We start from the raw sequence: 17,354 nt of genomic DNA, 5'->3' as shown, positions 1-17,354 counted from the left end.
AATGCATTTTATAGAGAATTACACAACTTTATGGATATGTTCCATGTCTCAATATATGTAAATGCAGCATCAGTTTACAAAGAACGAAGTTTTCCATCGCCAGAGGTTTTCCAATTATAAGCGTTCAAACGCAGGGAACATATTTGCTTTTTTAAAAAAAATACAGTTTGGCAGATAGCCTCAGAAGTGTTTTAGCCTAAAAAACATGTTTGGTAACTTACATGGTGTGACTAAGGCCATCCTCCCAGCATTGGCTTCCTCCTCCTTTTGTACAAAATCTCTATGATCTATGAACTCTGCAGCAAAGTTAAAAATTATAAACACTACCAGCATCATCACCTTCCCCATGATCATTTTAATAATGGAGTTAAACTTATTCAAACTCCACTACCATTAAACTGTTTTCCACTAAATCTATGGCATAATTCTATATCATATATTAACACATATATGTGGAACCTAAAAAAATGGTATAGATGAACTGGTCTGCAAGGCAGAAATAGAAACACAGATGTAGAGAACAGACATATGGACACCAAAGGGGGAAAGCCGGGGCAGGGAGTGGGATGAATTGGGAGATAGGGATTGACATATATACAATAATATGTATAAAAGAGATAACTAATAAGAACCTGCTGTATAGCACAGGGAACTCTACTTCACTTTGTTGTACAGTAGAAACACAACATTGTAAAACAACTATACCCCAATAAAAGAAAAATTTTTTAAAAAGACCTTTAACATTTTCATATTGAAAACCTAGACACTTATGTAATTAATGTTGCTACTGCTCAAATTTGGAGATGGATCTCCTCTTACTGATGCACTTTAAAAGCCAATTTAAAGTTAAAAAAAAATTACTCTACTTTCTAAAGAATCACACCTTGATTTCTGATTTTCAGCCAGTATTATTCACTTTGTGAATATGCCTATTGCTGACCATTTTAACTGTTTGATGAAATAAAAATTCATATTTTAAGGCAAGACAAGAAAACTTTAAATATAAAATTTTTCTCTGCCCTTTTGGGCTTCTGCCCTCCCCTCTATCTTGCACTTTGCATCTGCGTTATGTGTTAACAAGACCTCCCCAATGGCAGAAATACCTGTTCAACCATGAAGATCAATTTTTCTTCTTCTGGTGCCAGCCATGTAACTCCTTAGAAGATAACATTCCCTTCTCGATCCTATAAGGTACCCAACACTTGCCTTGTGTGTGTAGATATCTTTGGTGAATTTTATGTATAGTGCCAATATATTATTTCTTTTAAAGAGAGCAATTGGTGAAGAACAAACTGGTCAGACAACCTGGGCTGAACCTAAGTGAAATTCTTAGCTTAAATACTTACTAACGATCTCATTAATGTTACTAGCTATCCTACTTCTATTTTGTCTATTTCACAAGATTATTGTTTCTTGCATTACCAAATGCATGATTGAGCCTCAGATAAAATTAATGATGATTAGGAGACTTGAAACAATTGACTAAACATATAGTCGCATAAGATCAAGGAATGAAACAGTGTAACGATAGACATGGGAAGACGCAACAAGAGGGAACCATGTCTTGGATCACAACAGACTAGTAAGACAGGCGGTCAAGAGGATTTTTGCTACTGTTAACAGGACCTAGACCAGTAATAATACACTGAGTGGCCCATCAACAAAATCTTCGCCTTTCCTGGGAATGAGCATTCCTAGCACTGTGGGACAAACTGGTCACAAAATGCTCCCCAAACCTTGGTTGAAATTAAGACTGAAAGGGAAAGAATTATAAAATAAAGAATGCTGCCCACCATCCTGTTCTACAATAATCAAGTCATTAGCCACTGCAGTTGCTGACCTACAGCACAGGGTGAAGATAAAGATGAGGTACTCTGTGCTCTGGGAAAACTAGCAGAACTGGCCTTCACAGAGTTAGATATTTTCAGGAGAAAATTTTATGAACCCAAATTCTTGCATCTTCCCATACTTAGAAAAGTACCATTGACTAAGATATCATTACCTCAAGAGCTGCAGTAACCTTCTACCAAGATGCCTAATTGCATATACCCATTTGTCAAAGGGTATATGCAACATGTATAGTGCATATATATACTGATATATATATGTGTGTGTATAGATAGATAGATAGATAAGTATGTAATATATCACTTACATACTGGCCTCTCCCTTTACCTCTTCAGAACAGTACTCAGAACTCTCTGAGAGACTGTCTCCTGGGTTATAATCCTCAGGTTGGCCCAAATAAAATTTCTTTTTTTTTTTTTTATGATTAGTATTTTTTAACATCTTTATTGGAGTATAATTGCTTTACATTGTTGTGTTAGTTGCGGCTGTATCAAAAAGTGAATCAGCTATACGCATACATATCCCCTTCCTCTTGCGTCTCCCTCCCACCCTCCCTATCCCACCCCTCTAGGTGGCCACAAAGCACCGAGCTGAACTCCCTGTGCTATGTGGCTGCTTCCCATTAGCTATCTGTTTTACATTTGGTAATGTACATATGTCAATGCCACTCTCTGACTTCGTCCCAGCTTACCCTTCCCCCTCTCCATGTCCTCAAGTCCATTCTCTACGTCTGTGTCTTTATTCCTGTCCTGCCCCTATGTTCTTCAGAAACACTTTCTTTTTTTTTGATTCTATATATACATGTTAGCATACAGTATTTTTCTCTTTCTGACTTACTTCACTCTGTATGACAGACTCTAGGTCCATCCACCTCACTACAAATAATTCAATTTCGTTTCATTTTATGGCTGAGTAATATTCCATTGTATATATGTGCCACATCTTTTTTATTCATTCATCGGTAGATGGACATTTAAGTGCTGCAGTGAACATTTTGGTACATGACTCTTTTTGAATTATGGTTTTCTCAGGGTATATGTCCAGTAGTGGGATTGCTGGATCATATGGTAGTTCTATTTTTAGTTTTTTAAGGAACCTCCATACTGTTCTCCATACTGGCTGTATCAATTTACATTCCCACCAACAGTGCAAGAGGGTTCCCTTTTCTCCACACCCTCTCCTGAATTTATTGTTTGTAGATTTTTTGATGATGGCCATTCTGACTGGTGTGAGGTGATTCCTCATTGTAGTTTTGATTTGCATTTCTCTAATGATTAGTGACGTTGAGCACCCTTTCTCATGTGTTTGTTGGCAATCTGTATATCTTCTTTGGAGAAATGTCTATTTAGGTCTTCTAACCATTTTTGGATTGGGTTGTTTGTTTTTTTCGATATTGAGCTTCATGAGCTGCTGGTATATTTTGGAGATTAATTCTTTGTCAGTTGCTTCATTTGAAAATATTTCCTCCCATTCTGAGGGCTGTCTTTTCATCTTGTTTATGGTTTCTTTCACTGTGCAAAAGCTTTGAAGTTTCATTAGGTCCCATTTGTTTATTTTTGTTTTTATTTCCATTACTCTAGGAGGTGGGTCAAAAAGGATCCTGCTGTGATTTATGTCAAACAGTGTTCTGCCTATGTTTTCCTCTAAGGGTTTTATAGAGACTGGCCTTACATTTAAGTCCTTAATCTTATTTTTGTGTATGGTGTTAGGCAGTGTTCTAATTGCATTCTTTTACATGTAGCTGTCCAGTTTGCCCAGCACCACTTATTGAAGAGACTGTATTTTCTCCATTGTATATCCTTGTCTCCTTTGTCATAGATTAGTTGACCACAGATGCGTGGGTTTATCTCTGGGCTTTCTATCCTGTTCCATTGATTGATATTTCTGTTTTCTGCCAGTACCATATTGTCTTGATTACTGTAACTTTGTAGTGTAGTCTGAAGTCAGGGAGCTTGATTCTTCCAGCTCCGTTTTTCTTTCTCAAGATTGCTTTGGCTATTTGGGGTCTTTTGTTTCCACACAAATTGTGAAATTTTTTGCTCTAGTTCTGTGAAAAATGCCAGTGGTAGTTTGATAGGGATTGCATTGAATCTGTAGATTGCTTTGGGTAGTAGAGTCATTTTCACAGTGCTGATTCTTCCAATCCAAGAACATGGTATATCTCTCCATCTGTTTGTATCATCTTTAATTTCTTTCATCAGTGTCTTATAGTTTTCTGCGTAGACGTCTTTTGTCTCCTTAGGTAGGTTTATTCCTAGGTGTTTTATTCTTTTTGTTGCAATGGTAAATGGGAGTATTTCCTTAATTTCTCTTTCAGATTTTTCATCATTAGTGTATAGGAATGCAAGATATTTCTGTGCATTAATTTTGTGTCCTGCTACTTTACCAAATTCACTGATTAGCTCTAGTAGTTTTCTGGTAGCATCATTAGGATTCTCTATGTACAGTATCATGTCATCTGCAAACAGTAACAGTTTTACTTCTTTCTGATTTGGATTTCTTTTATTTCTTGTTCTTCTCTGATTGCTGTGGTTAAAACTTCCAAAACTATGTTGAATAATAGTGGTAAGAGTGGGCAACCTTGTCCTGTTCCTGATGTTAGTGGAAATGGTTTCAGTTTTTCACCATTAAGAACAATGTTGGCTGTGGGTTTGTCATATATGGTCTTTATTATGTTGAGGAAAGTTCCCTCTATGCCTACTTTCTGGAGGGTTTTTATTATAAATAAGTGTTGTATTTTGTCAAAAGCTTTTTCTGCATGTAATGAGATGATCATATGGTTTTTCTCCTTCAATTTGTTAATATGGTGTATCACATTGATTGATTTGCATATGTTGAAGAATCCTTGTATTCCTGGGATAAACCCCACTTGATCATGGTGTATGATCCTTTTAATGTGCTGTTGGATTCTGTTTGCTAATATTTTGTTGAGGATTTTTGATTTTATGTTCAACAGTGATATTGGTCTGTAGTATTCTTTTTGTGGCATCTTTGACTGGTTTTGGTATCAGGGTGATGGTGGCCTCATAGAATGAGTTTGGGAGTGATCCTCCCTCTGCTGTATTTTGGAAGAGTTTGAGAAGGATAGGTGTTAGCTCTTCTCTAAATGTTTGATAGAATTTGCCTGTGAAGCCATCTGGTCCTGGGCTTTTGTTTGTTGGAAGATTTTTAATCACAGTCTCAATTTCAGTGCTTGTGATTGGTCTGTTTATATTTTCTGTTTCTTCCTGGTTCAGTCTCGGAATGCTGTGCTTTTTTAAGAATTTGTCCATTTCTTCGAGGTTGTCCATTTTCTTGGCATAGAGTTGCTTGTAGTAATCTCTCATGATCCTTTGTATTTCTGCAGTTTTGTTACTTCTCCCTTTTCCTTTCTAATTCTATTGATTTGAGTCTTCTCCCTTTTTTTCTTGATGAGTCTGGCTAATGGTTTATCAATTTTGTTTATCTTCTCAAAGAATTAGCTTTTAGTTTCATTGATCTTGCCTGTCATTTCCTTCATTTCGGTTTCATTTATTTCTGACCTGATCCTTATGATTTCTTTCCTTCTGCTAACATTGGGGTTTTTTTTTGTTGTTGTTGTTCTCTCTCTAATTGCTTTAGGTGTAAGTTTAGGTTTTTTTTTTTTTTTGAGATGTTTCTTGTTTCTTGAGGCAGGACTGTATTGCTATAAACTTCTCTCTTTGAACTGTTTTTGTTGCATGCCATAGGCTTTGGGCCATCGTGTTTTCATTGTCCATTGTTTCTAGGTATTTTTAATTTCCTCTTTGATTTTTTCAGTGACCTCTTGGTTATGTAGGAGCGTATTGTTTAGCGTCCATGTGTTTCTATTTTTTACAGCTCTTTTCCCGTAATTGATATCTAGTTTCATAGCATTGTGGTTGGAAAAGATACTTGATACAATTTCAATTTTCTTGAATTTACCATGGCTTGATTTGTGGCCATTACCAAGGCTTGATTTTTGGCCCAATATATGATCTATCCTGGAGAATGTTCCATGAGCACGTGAGAATAAACTGTATTCTGTGGTTTTTGGATGGAATGTCCTATAAATATCAATTAAGTCCATCTTGTTTAATGTATCATTTAAAGCTTGTGTCTCCTTATTTTTCATCTTGGTTAATCTGTCCATTGGTTAAAGTGGGGGCTTAAAGTCCCCTACTATGATTGTGTTACTGTCGATTCCCATTTTATGGCTGTTACTATTTGCATGTACTGAGGTGCACCTATGTTGGGTGCACAAATATTTACAATTGTTGTATCTTCTTGGATTGATCTCTTGATCATTATGTAGTGTCCTTCTTTGTCTCTTGTAATAGTCTTTTAAAGTCTATATTGTCTGATATGAGAATTGCTACTGTAGCTTTCTTTTGATTTCCATTTGCATGGAATATCTTCTTCCATCCCCTCACTTTCTGTCTGTATATGTCCCTAGGTCTGATGTGGGTCTCTTGTAGACAGCATATGTGTGGGTCTTGTTTTTGTATCCATTCAGCCAGTCTGTGTCTTTTGGTTGGAGCATTTAATCAATTTACATTTAAGGTAATTATCGATATGTATGTTCCTATTACCATTTTCTTAATTGTTTTGGGTTTGTTATTGTAGGTATTTTCCTCTTCTTGTGTTTCCTGCATAGAGAAGTTCCTTTAGCATTTGTTGTAAAGCTGGTTTCGTGGTGCTGAATTCTCTTAGCTTTTGCCTGTCTGTAAAGGTTCTAATTTCTCCATTGAATCTGAATGAGATCTTTGCTGGGTAGAGTAATCTTGGTTGTAGGTTTTTACCTTTCATCACTTTAAATATGTCCTGCCACTCCCTTCTGGCTTGCAGAGTTTCTGCTGAAAGATCAGCTGTTAACCTTATGGGGAATCCCTTGTATGTTATTTGTTGCTTTTTCCTCGCTGCTTTTAGTATTTTTTCTTTGTATTTAATTTTTGATAGTTTGATTAATATGTGTCTTGGAGTGTTTCTCCTTGGATTTATCCTGTATGGGACTCTCTGCACTTTCTGGACTTGATTGACTATTTCCTTTCCCCTATTAGGGGAGTTTTCAACTATAATCTCTTCAAATATTTTCTCAGTCCCTTCCTTTTTCTCTTCTTCTTCTGGGACCCCTATAACTTGAATGTTGGTACGTTTAATGTTGTCCCAGAGTTCTCTGAGACTGTCCTCAATTCTTCTCATTCTTTTTTCTGTATTCTGCTCTGTGGTAATTATTTCCACTATTTTATCTTCTAGGTCACTTATCTGTTCTTCTGCCTCAGTTATTCTGCTATTGATTCCTTCTAGAGAATTTTTAATTTCATTTATTGTGTTGTTCATCATTGTTTGCTTGCTCTTCAGTTCTTCTAGGTCCTTGTTTAACGTTTCTTGTATTTTCTCCATTCTATTTCTGAGATTCTGGATCATCTTTACTATCATTACTCTGAATTCTTTTTCAGGTAGACTGCCTATTTCCTCTTCATTTGTTTGGTCTGGTGGGTTTTTACCTTGCTCCTTCATCTGCTGCATATTTCTGTCTTCTCATTTTGCTTATCTTACTGTGTTTGGGGTCTCCTTTTCACAGGCTGCAAGTTCGTAGTTCCTGTTGTTTTTGGTGTCTGCCCTCAGTGGGTAAGGTTGCTTCAGTGGGTTGTGTAGGCTTCCTGGTGGAGGGGACTGGTGCCTGTGTTCTGGTGGATGAGGCTGGATCTTGTCTTTCTGGTGGGCAGGACCACGTCTAGTGGTGTGTTTTGGGGTGTCTATGAACTTAGTATGATTTTAGGCAGCCTTTCTGCTAATGGGTGGGGTGTGTTCCTGTCTTGCTAGTTGTTCAGCCTGGGGTGTCCAGCACTGGAGCTTGCTGATTGTTGAGTGGAGCTGGGTCTTTGCGTTGAGACTGAGATTTCTGGGAGAGCTGTCACCGATTGATATTACGTGGGAAGTCTCTGGTGTCCTATGTCCTGAACTCGGCTCTCCCACCTCAGAGGCCCAATCCTGACACTCAGCTGGAGCACCAAGACCGTGTCAGCCACACAGCCACGTTTGTGGGGAGTTTCTTGCCTTTTGGGAAGTCTGAGGTCTGAGGTCTTCTGCCAGCATTCAGTAGGTGTTCTGTAGGAGCTGTTCCACATGTACATGTATTTTTGATGTATTTGTGCGGAGGAAGGTGATCTCCACGTCTTACTCCTCTGCCATCTTGAAGGTCCTCTCCATTCCCTTTTTAGACTGATAATTTTTTTGTTGACATACTTAACTCTTAAAGGATGCAATTTTGACAACATGGAGGATTAATCAAAGGGTCTAACTACAGGCTTAACCTTCTGAAGATCATGTCCTCGAGATCTTTGAACAGGTAACCCTATCTACTGGGATGCCTACTTTCCAACATGTAAAAGGTATGGTACGTATGAGCAAATGATCTTGTGATTTTAACTGCTGGTCCACAATCTGCTATTTCAAAGTTTTGGGAAGGCTTTTATGTTTTCTTTAAAGAAGTAGTTAGCCTATGGCTAACAGTTATTGAGAAAATATGACTGAAGTAATACATAGTAAGTCATGGAATGTCAAACTAAGGAACATAAATGACATCTGAAGTTGTTTACTTTCATCGAGTCTCAACCAGAAAAGAAATTTATTGACCAGAAATGAGAGATGAAGAGGGACCATTGGCACATAGTGAAGGCTGGATGAGACCACTCAGAGAGAATTACCATTTCTTTTTTAACAAAGGAGAATTTTCACCTTAAAGTTTCCATCTTTATTTCGGATTTGGGATATCAACGTTTCAGTGGCATACACTGAGGATTATGTCAAGGTTAAAAAGGTTGTTTGTTTGTTTGCTTTCTACTGTAGTTATTATTACTTAATTGCAATTTTTTCAAGACATGAAGCATATAGTAAACCTCTGCCTAAAAATAACTTTTAAAAATATATAGAGAGCACAGCATATATGAATGTAATGTAATATCTGATTCTTTTAATTTACTGAAATACTTGTTATAAACTGCAAATTTTTTCTATGCAGCAAATCTTCCAAACAGTATTGCTAGTGATTATATCTAAATTAGCAAAATATAAGTAATTTAGAGAATAAAATTAGGCTCTAATCAATACTTCCATTAGCTTATAATTTGGGTTTGAATTTGCGTGCTTTTTTTTAAAGTACTGCATGCAGCTTTGCAAATATCTTAAAGCATATTTTAATATCATATTTTCAACTATATCTTTTTTGTTCACTGTCATTAAAAGAGAATGGTTTAAAGGAAACTAAAAAGGTGTGACAACTGCATGCAACACAGCTTGAGTTTGTTTTGTTATAAAGGACATTGAGAAAATTGCCAAAACCTGAATGAGATCTACAGATTAGATAAGAGTATTATATCACTGTTACCTTCCTGATTTTGATCACTGTACTGTGGTTATATTGCCATGCCACGGAGTAAGCAGGGGTAGGAGGAATAATTCCTGCAATTTGTTCTCAAATAGTTCAGGTGGGGAAAAAATGTATATAAGTGTGATATATATGTATGTACAAGTATATATATGTATATGTGTCTGTATATGTATACACATATATATATAAACATCAGGGGCATTAATGCATCCCTTAAGAATTATACCAATTAAGTAATATTAAATTACTATATAAAGAGTCTATATAATATACACAGATATATAATTATACACACATATACATATATATATATAAAGCGTGTGTGTGTGTGTGTGTGCGCGCGCGCGCACAGAAAGAGAGAGAGAAGGATAAGCAACTATAGTAAAATGTTAACCTTTGAGAAATTAGGAATTCTTTGTACTATTCTTGCAACTTTTCTGAAAGTAAAATTAATTGAAAATTAAAAACTCTAAAAGAATAAAAAAGAGAGCATGGTTTAATAATTACAAAATTCCAAAAGTGAGCAAAAAGACCACACACTATATGTCTAGCCAATAGATGGTGCCAATAAGTACCAGTTTTCTTTAAACAATATTAGAAAGCAAAGTTTCTCAAGGTGGTGTTCAAAAATCAGGAGTATTGGACTTCCCTGGTCGTGCAGTGGTTAAGAATCCACCTGCCAGTGCAGGGGACATGGGTTTGAGCCCTGGTCTGGGAAGATCCCACATGCCGCAGAGCAACTAAGCCCGTGTGCAACTACTGAGCCAGTGCTCTAGAGCCCGCCTGCCACAACTACTGAGCCCATACGCCACAACTACTGAAGGCCGTGAGCCTAGAGCCTGCATGCCACAAGAGAAGCCACCACAATGAGAAGCCTGCGCACCGCAACCAAGAGTAGCCTGCACTCACCGCAACTAGAGAAAGTCTGTGCTCAGCAACAAAGACCCAACACAGCCAAAAATAAATAAATAAATTTATTAAAAAAAAATCAGGAGCATTGACACAATCTTTAAGAATTACACCAGTTCAATACTATTGAATTAAACGACCACCTGACTATGTGATGCTCAATCCCCCAAATGCAGTCTAACTCTCTCAAAAGCCTCCTTTCACCTCAGCTAAATAAAGAACACTGTTCGCTTCCTCCACAGAGTCAAACTGCCCTCCTTCTATGTGTGGGCTCCTTATCCAGGTAACTCCTTTTAACCTTCCGTGGGGGTTAAAATGTACAGTCTCGGCAGGAATGAAACCACAACACTCATGTTGCTAAGGCGAAAAGCAGATTGTAGAAATTGACCTGATTAGCAAATAGGATTTCTGCTAGTTGTAAGTTACATGTGCAAACTACAGGAAATAGGATTTCATAAACACACAGATAATATGAAAAGTCTGAATTTTCTCTTAGTACATACTGAACAGGAGCCAAGGATTTTTACACAATTTATTTCAAGTCGCAGAACCGAATGTGTCTCAGTAAATCACACCGGCTCAGTCTTATTTCACATTCCTAGAATTCGACTGCTAACGTCTATCAGAGGTGATGTTTACAATAACAATTTGCTGGACAAACCTAAACCAGGCTCATTTTAATGACTATTTTTAGAATTTCAAACTCTCACAATATGATTTTTGGATTTTAAAATTCCCACAGAGTACAACTTTGGAAATTTCGAATTACCGAACATAACTAAATCTAACCATACAGATTTGTTAATTCAATTATATTTTTATATTTAAAAATTAAACGAATCACTTGAAATTTTCTCCCAGTTTCTAATCTCAATAAAGATAGTGGTTAATGTACCTTCACTACGTTAAGTCTTAGGTTAGAGGGAAAAAACCCAGTTATCTAGACAAATCCTTTTATCTATTAAAATGACAAGATTACAACTCCAAGAGATAGGAGGACATCAATGAAGCATAAAAGGCCTGGAAAGTAGGTGGTAGAATTTGATTCTAAAACTAATTTCAAAGTTGTTATTATTTTCTTTTTTTAGTACAATGACCAAATAACAGCAGGAGGAAAGCAGGGAAAAAACAATACTTTGTTGAGTGAACTCAGTTCTCTTGAAAATTCTCTTTGACTGCACTGTTTCCATTTAATCGACTACTCCATGGTCCAAGGAGAAAATGTCAACGTATCTTACCACTGTGATAGTTTAAACATCAGGCACCCCAATTTCCAACTTTAATTTTGTATACCCTTGCTTCCCCCTTAAGTAAGCTATCAGATGCCTCCCTTTCAATAATAAAGCGAGCAGCTCCTAAAACCCTATCTGCTCTTTTTATAACTGCCTTCCATCAAGACAGGTGACAACAGAACAATGACCCACCAAGACTGAAGAGTGGAAACTTAAATGCAAAGAGTAAAGGGCTAATTTATTAATTTTTAGAAGTTTCTTTCTGAGCTTTCTCTCTCTGGAGCAGTATTTTGGAGTGATGAAGCTTAGGGCTGGGTTTGCCTTGCCTTGAGAGAGCTAGAAGAGACCAGGAGGAGACCAAAGGAATACAATGCAGGTAGATGCTGGCTGCATGCCGCTGGCTGGAACTCAGGCTTGAAAGGAGGAGGATGGAGACGGGTGGGTCTTAAGGACAGGAGAGCAGACGGGGCTTTGCAGTAAAAGCCAAGGATAAAGAGTATACATTCGGCTGCTGAGAAATCTAAGCATCAAACGGTACGCAGCAAAATGGAGGACTGATTCTGCCAAAAGGAGAGGAAACCTGGTAGACAGGGCTCTACAGTCTAACGGTTTCTTTTACGCTTTCCAAAGATGCACAAGTAGTTTTTCATTTCAGCACAATGGCTGCAAACACAACAGGTAACACCCAGGGAATAACATGGCTTGGATCTCACTTTCTGGTAGCCTCACACAGGATTCCAGGAAGAACAAGTGGTCAGTTAGTTGATCAATAAAAGTGACAAAGCACATGGAACAGGTGGAGCATGTCTAAGCACTCGGAGGACTTCCCAAGGAAATAGAATGTGCTGCCTTTCCTTCCTGGAGTTAATCTATGTAATCAGAAGGAAGACCTGGGAAGAGATGTTAGCAGTCAACTGGGCACCGATGAGATGTTAGAAACACAGAGTAGAAAGGGTCAGTTCAATGATTCAACCTGTCAATAATCCAGCTGCATTATTCTCAAAGTCTCCATTTAGAAGATCAAATCAGGATCCAATCTGAGAAAATGAAACAAGGAGACTTGACTAAAGAGGAAGGGGTAGAATATTCTAGATGATTACTCCAAAGTAAGTAAAAAATGATAATAGTTAACATTGAATAGACACTTATTATGTATCAAGTGCTGTGCTACATGCTTTGCATATGTTTTCTCTTTTAATCCTTCCAATAACCCTTAGAGGAAGACACTACTATTATCCCAGTAAAACTCGATTCAAACTTAGGACATCCCACTTCCAGAGGCAAAGCTCTTGGGGCTATACTCTCTGAGATGACTCCCATATGTAAGTAGAGAGAAATTTATGCTTTGGCTTGACTGGTATCCTGATCTCATGGGATACAGGGTCAGTTATGTTAAAGGAATCTATATGGACGTATAAGTCAAAGCCCGTCATTGAGTACTTCACCATGATTCAAGAGGCAACTGGGTATCACCTCGGTCTGGACAATGATATATTCAAATGACCCAATAACAGAAGGATTTTAAGGCATATCGGAAAGAGGAAAGGCTTGGGAGTTGACAAGGAGTTTGGAAAGAAGTATATTGGAGGAGGCCAACACACCCTGCTTAGTCAAGACTGAATCAATGATGGTAAGGAGGGAAGGGAATATATGGGAAAAGTCAGAAGGCCAGGGTTAGTTTTATATTTATTTATTCACATAGGAGGCAAATGCAAGCAAATTAAGAGTAATGGGACTCATGGGGAGAAAGAAAAAGATATACAATGGTTATAGACTTCTCCACCCAAAGTTAGTGGGCAGAAGGAAAGGAGCAAAGCATAATGAATGTTTGTGAGGCATCAAAAGAACTCAAAAAGAAAATTCTTTAAATCAAGTCTAGAGCAGCACTGCATAACTGAACTATGATATGAGCCACCTATGAAATTAAACATTTTCTAGTAGCCATATTAAAAAGTAGAAAGAAACAAAATTAACTTCAGTAATATATTTTATTTAAACCAATATATCCACAATGTTACCTCTGAACATATAACGAACATAAAAATTATTAAAGGGATGTTTTATATTCATTTTATATGTATCAAGTCTTCAAAAGCGAGTATGTAATTTACAATTACTGCACGCCTCAGTCCCAGTGCTGTAGTAGCCTGTCTGATGCTCAATGGCCACAGGTGGCTGGTGCCTATCAAAGTGGACAGCACAGGTACAGAATACAGTTCATGATATAGTTCACGGTATCAAGAAACACCAAAAGGTCTGAACAAAACTAACGAATTTGGCTAGAAGTTTGCCAATGAATTTGGCAAGGTACGTTTTTAAAAAGCAGCAGCCCTACCATCTTATTGAAGGCGCATTTAAGATAAATCATTTGGTCCCTACACAGTAAGCACTATTTTAATTCTTTCACAGAAAAAGTGAAGACAAGTGTGCGGCGAGCCGCCTCCGACCAGCAGAATGACGAGTCGCCACACGCAAGATTCTTCTCGTATCACACTTTATTGGAGCACAGCTTGGTTAAAGAAAAGATGGAAGGAAGACACCGCAATCCTATAGCAGTCTGCTTATATAGGGATTAAGAACATGTGTCGCTCTGTGATTGGCTTTCGCCGATGGTGCGACTTGTGAGCCAGCATCGGATAGGTCGCTACTTTAAAACCTCATTAGTATACTTAGCGCAAGCGCAGTGGCCACAGGAAGGATGATTCAGCTTACTTCAGCTTCCTGCTGCGTGGCAGTTAGCTGACCGCGCCCTACACAAGTGTACATAGCAGTTTCTGAAGTATTCGTATTATTCGTGTTATAGTCACTACTAAAATCTCCTGGTCCTTCAGAGACTCCTCTGCCTTCAACAGTAAGTGCAAGTCTTCTGTTTATTTAGTGGTAGATGTAGGACTTCGTGTGAATCAAAGAAAAGCCAAGTTACCTCCCCAGCTCTTGGGAGAGGGAAGAAAAAACTGACCTCACCATTCACTGCGGCCTGAAGCGCTGCCACGTGTGAGCTGTGGATACTTATGGCTCTCATGGGACCGAACCACAAAGTTTCTGTCTGCAGTTACTTTTTCTTTGTGGGTTGTTTTGGCCTGGCAAGATGTGCACAGGTCTGAAAAAAAGGTGGTCTAAATTTAAATTCAGGTTCTTCTAATTGCCAGGCAAGTGGGACTATCACACAAATATCTGTATTCAGGGGACTTTAAAAATCAGCCACAAAAAGCAATGCATTCAGTTCAAATACCAGCTAATTTGATTTGAGGTTTCTTTATGTAATTAAAGCACACAACTGCATAGTTTATTTTGCTTCAACATGGGTTTGAAGGTGGGATAGGGAGCAAACAATATTCACCAAGTTTTTGTCTACTGATCAAACTTTAAGACATCACTCTATATACTATATAATCTAGATATGCTATATAATATAATACAATCTATAGTATATTACTAGTATAAGACTACGTGACACATAATGTATTATATATAACTTATAATGCTATAGTACATTTCAGTTCCTGCTGAACAGGCATGCACACATTTTTCTATACATAAAACTGCAGCTATAGGCAGTGAAGCATGTTTGCCCTGGACCTTACTGACAAAAAATCCTGTTTATCAAACCCATTCCACACAGCAGTCATGAAATCAGGCATATTTGTCCTTTGGTTTTTAGCAATCAGTAACAACTTGGAGGTCCCAAGACATGGTACTATAGAACAAATGCAGATACTCTACCTTGATTCAAACCACAACAGAATATATTTTTTAGAGTTACAGCTACAAGCCTATCGTAGAAAAAGGAGACATACCAGAATGCTGACTGAGCATTTTTAGGGAGTAGAGAAAAAAACAAAGGGCTGATCGTTTTCTTCTTCACAGACAAATAAAAGAAAGCACCTGAAATGAAAAGTGTAGGGACTCAGCCAGATCTATTTACTCACCTGCGTTGGAGCCAGTCAAATTATAACGCGCATTCAACTTCTTGATGATGTTCTCATGGATTTGGTACCACTCACTCTCTGTATTACACCTATGAAAACATGACCACTCTGTTAAGTTTTGATGATGCATGAGATGACCTTACTAGCACACCTGCCCTTTTTGTTATAACCACTATAATGTACTTCCTGAAACCTCCTTGTAGACCTCAACAACCCACTGCAAGTGACTGTCAGTTTTGGCATAGTTGCCTCAAGATGAGCAGGAATGACCATTTCCGGTAATGCATGACCAACTACTTCGTGCCAGAAGTGGCTGGAATGAACAATTCAGATTATGAGAGCTCCCCATTCCCCCAGTCTCAGAGAACAATGCATACACTGGAAGGAAGTACTGACTAAGAGTCTGACTCCCTGGATTCGAATCCTCACTATTAACTGAGTTATGTTCTTTGGGGAGTTATTTACTCTCTCTGTGCCTTGATTTGTTCATCTGTGAAATGGGGGTAAAATACTAGAACACTAAACAAGCTTGGGCTTAGGATAATGCCTGGCATATAGTAAATCCTCAAAAAATGTTAATTCTCATTAGCGAGTCTCCACCTATTATATCATGACCAAGTTGGCTAGCATCAAAATGCAACTAATCAAGCAAAATGCAATTGAGGTTAACACAACTGGCACTGGCAAAAGGCTGGCAGGATTTACCGAAGGGTAATTAAGGTAACCCTTCCAGATTTTCCACTTGTAGGCCAAAAGGCATCTCTCCATCTTCTCACTCTGACAACCATCTGTACCTTGGTCTTTCAGCTCTTGTCAGTCACTGACTCATGCTATCTTTGTATCCATGGTACATTCACCTAGGAGACACTGAAGGTTCTTGAGGATTGAATCTAGGACTGGTAGATATCTGTGTTCCCCTGAGTACTTTGAACACTGTGGGTGCTTAAAAAATACCAGCCGCATGAATGACTGGATGGATCTCCCTCTGACTGGTAACTCCTGATGGTTCGTAAATATCTGGGTCTGCTATCTCCTTACTGCTGGGCCTCCCCCAATTAGGCTAGGGAAAGCCTCTCTTATCTGGATGTGTTTGTGAATTCACGACTATCTTTTATTAGCCACAAAGGCTCCCTCCCAAGAGTCCTGAATACCAAAGGTTCTATATACACTATCAATCAAAATGTTCCAGAGTATAGAGTCCTTTTCCTCACAACCTTGTCTATAGCCAATAATTCACAATTTGTTTACATATTTATTTATTTCATCACTGTCAGCTTTTCCAGGATGAACAGGATGGAGGCTGTTTTTGAACCAGTTAACAGTAGGATATCAAACAGACCACTGGCTCTTAGAAGCCTGGAAAATTAAGATGAAATAAAACCATTCCACCTGTCCAGTTGTAAGATACAAAATTGCCATGTACTACATTCTGTCCCCAGTTTTCTTAGTTCAACTCAGTTGGGAAGGGAGAAAGATGGTTTGCTTCTTATTAGATAGATAAGTCATAACTTCAGAAGTCATGCTTTTAACCTACAAAACTCCTAATAAAATAAAAGCTCCTAAAGTATGTGACTGAAATATCTTCCGGGCTCCAATGAGGTATTTGTTACTGTTCTCTGTTTTGAGTCCTAGATGGGCTAGGGATTCGGTCACCTTAACAAATAGAAATTTCTTCCAATTTGTTTCTAACAGGCACTTCCCTAAAATGTTTCACTATATTCGTAGTTTCTTCTTAATCTACAATGACTGTTTTGACTGCCTAGCATCCTTCCTGGAACAGATTTGTAATTTGCTGAACTGGAATTTTTAAGGGATCTCTCTTGCAGCAAGAACAATCCCAAACCTTATTTGATACTTATGAAAAAACAGACAATAACAACCACAAAGAGCAGTACAATTTATTTTTATGGGCGTGAGTGTCTATCACAGAGCTGGAATTTATGTGTCTTCCTTTGCTGGCTGCATAATCAAAGGGGATGCATGGAACTTCGGGTCCCTCAGTTTTCCCAGTAGCGAGATAAATCTAACACTTGCTACCCACACCTGGAAAGATCACTCTAAGAAACA

At 38.0% G+C, this 17,354-nt stretch overlaps 1 protein-coding gene across 1 annotated transcript in view; it reads right to left on the bottom strand.

Moving 5' to 3' along the window:
- DOCK4 (dedicator of cytokinesis 4) overlaps positions 1-17,354 on the bottom strand; it is a 480,421-nt gene that overhangs the window by 199,415 nt on the left and 263,652 nt on the right. Inside the window, exon 12 of the mRNA XM_027102161.1 lies at positions 15,288-15,376. Within this exon, the coding sequence (XP_026957962.1) occupies positions 15,288-15,376 (89 nt within the window). The remainder of the gene's footprint in view (positions 1-15,287; positions 15,377-17,354) is intronic.

Source organism: Aethalodelphis obliquidens, unplaced genomic scaffold (assembly GCF_003676395.1).
Source record: "Aethalodelphis obliquidens isolate GAN/ISIS:26980383/991018 unplaced genomic scaffold, ASM367639v1 scaffold5, whole genome shotgun sequence".
Taxonomy (NCBI): Eukaryota; Metazoa; Chordata; class Mammalia; order Artiodactyla; family Delphinidae; genus Aethalodelphis; species Aethalodelphis obliquidens.
The sequence above is the reverse complement of the archived record's forward strand: the minus strand, read 5'-3'. Positions and strand labels throughout refer to the sequence as shown.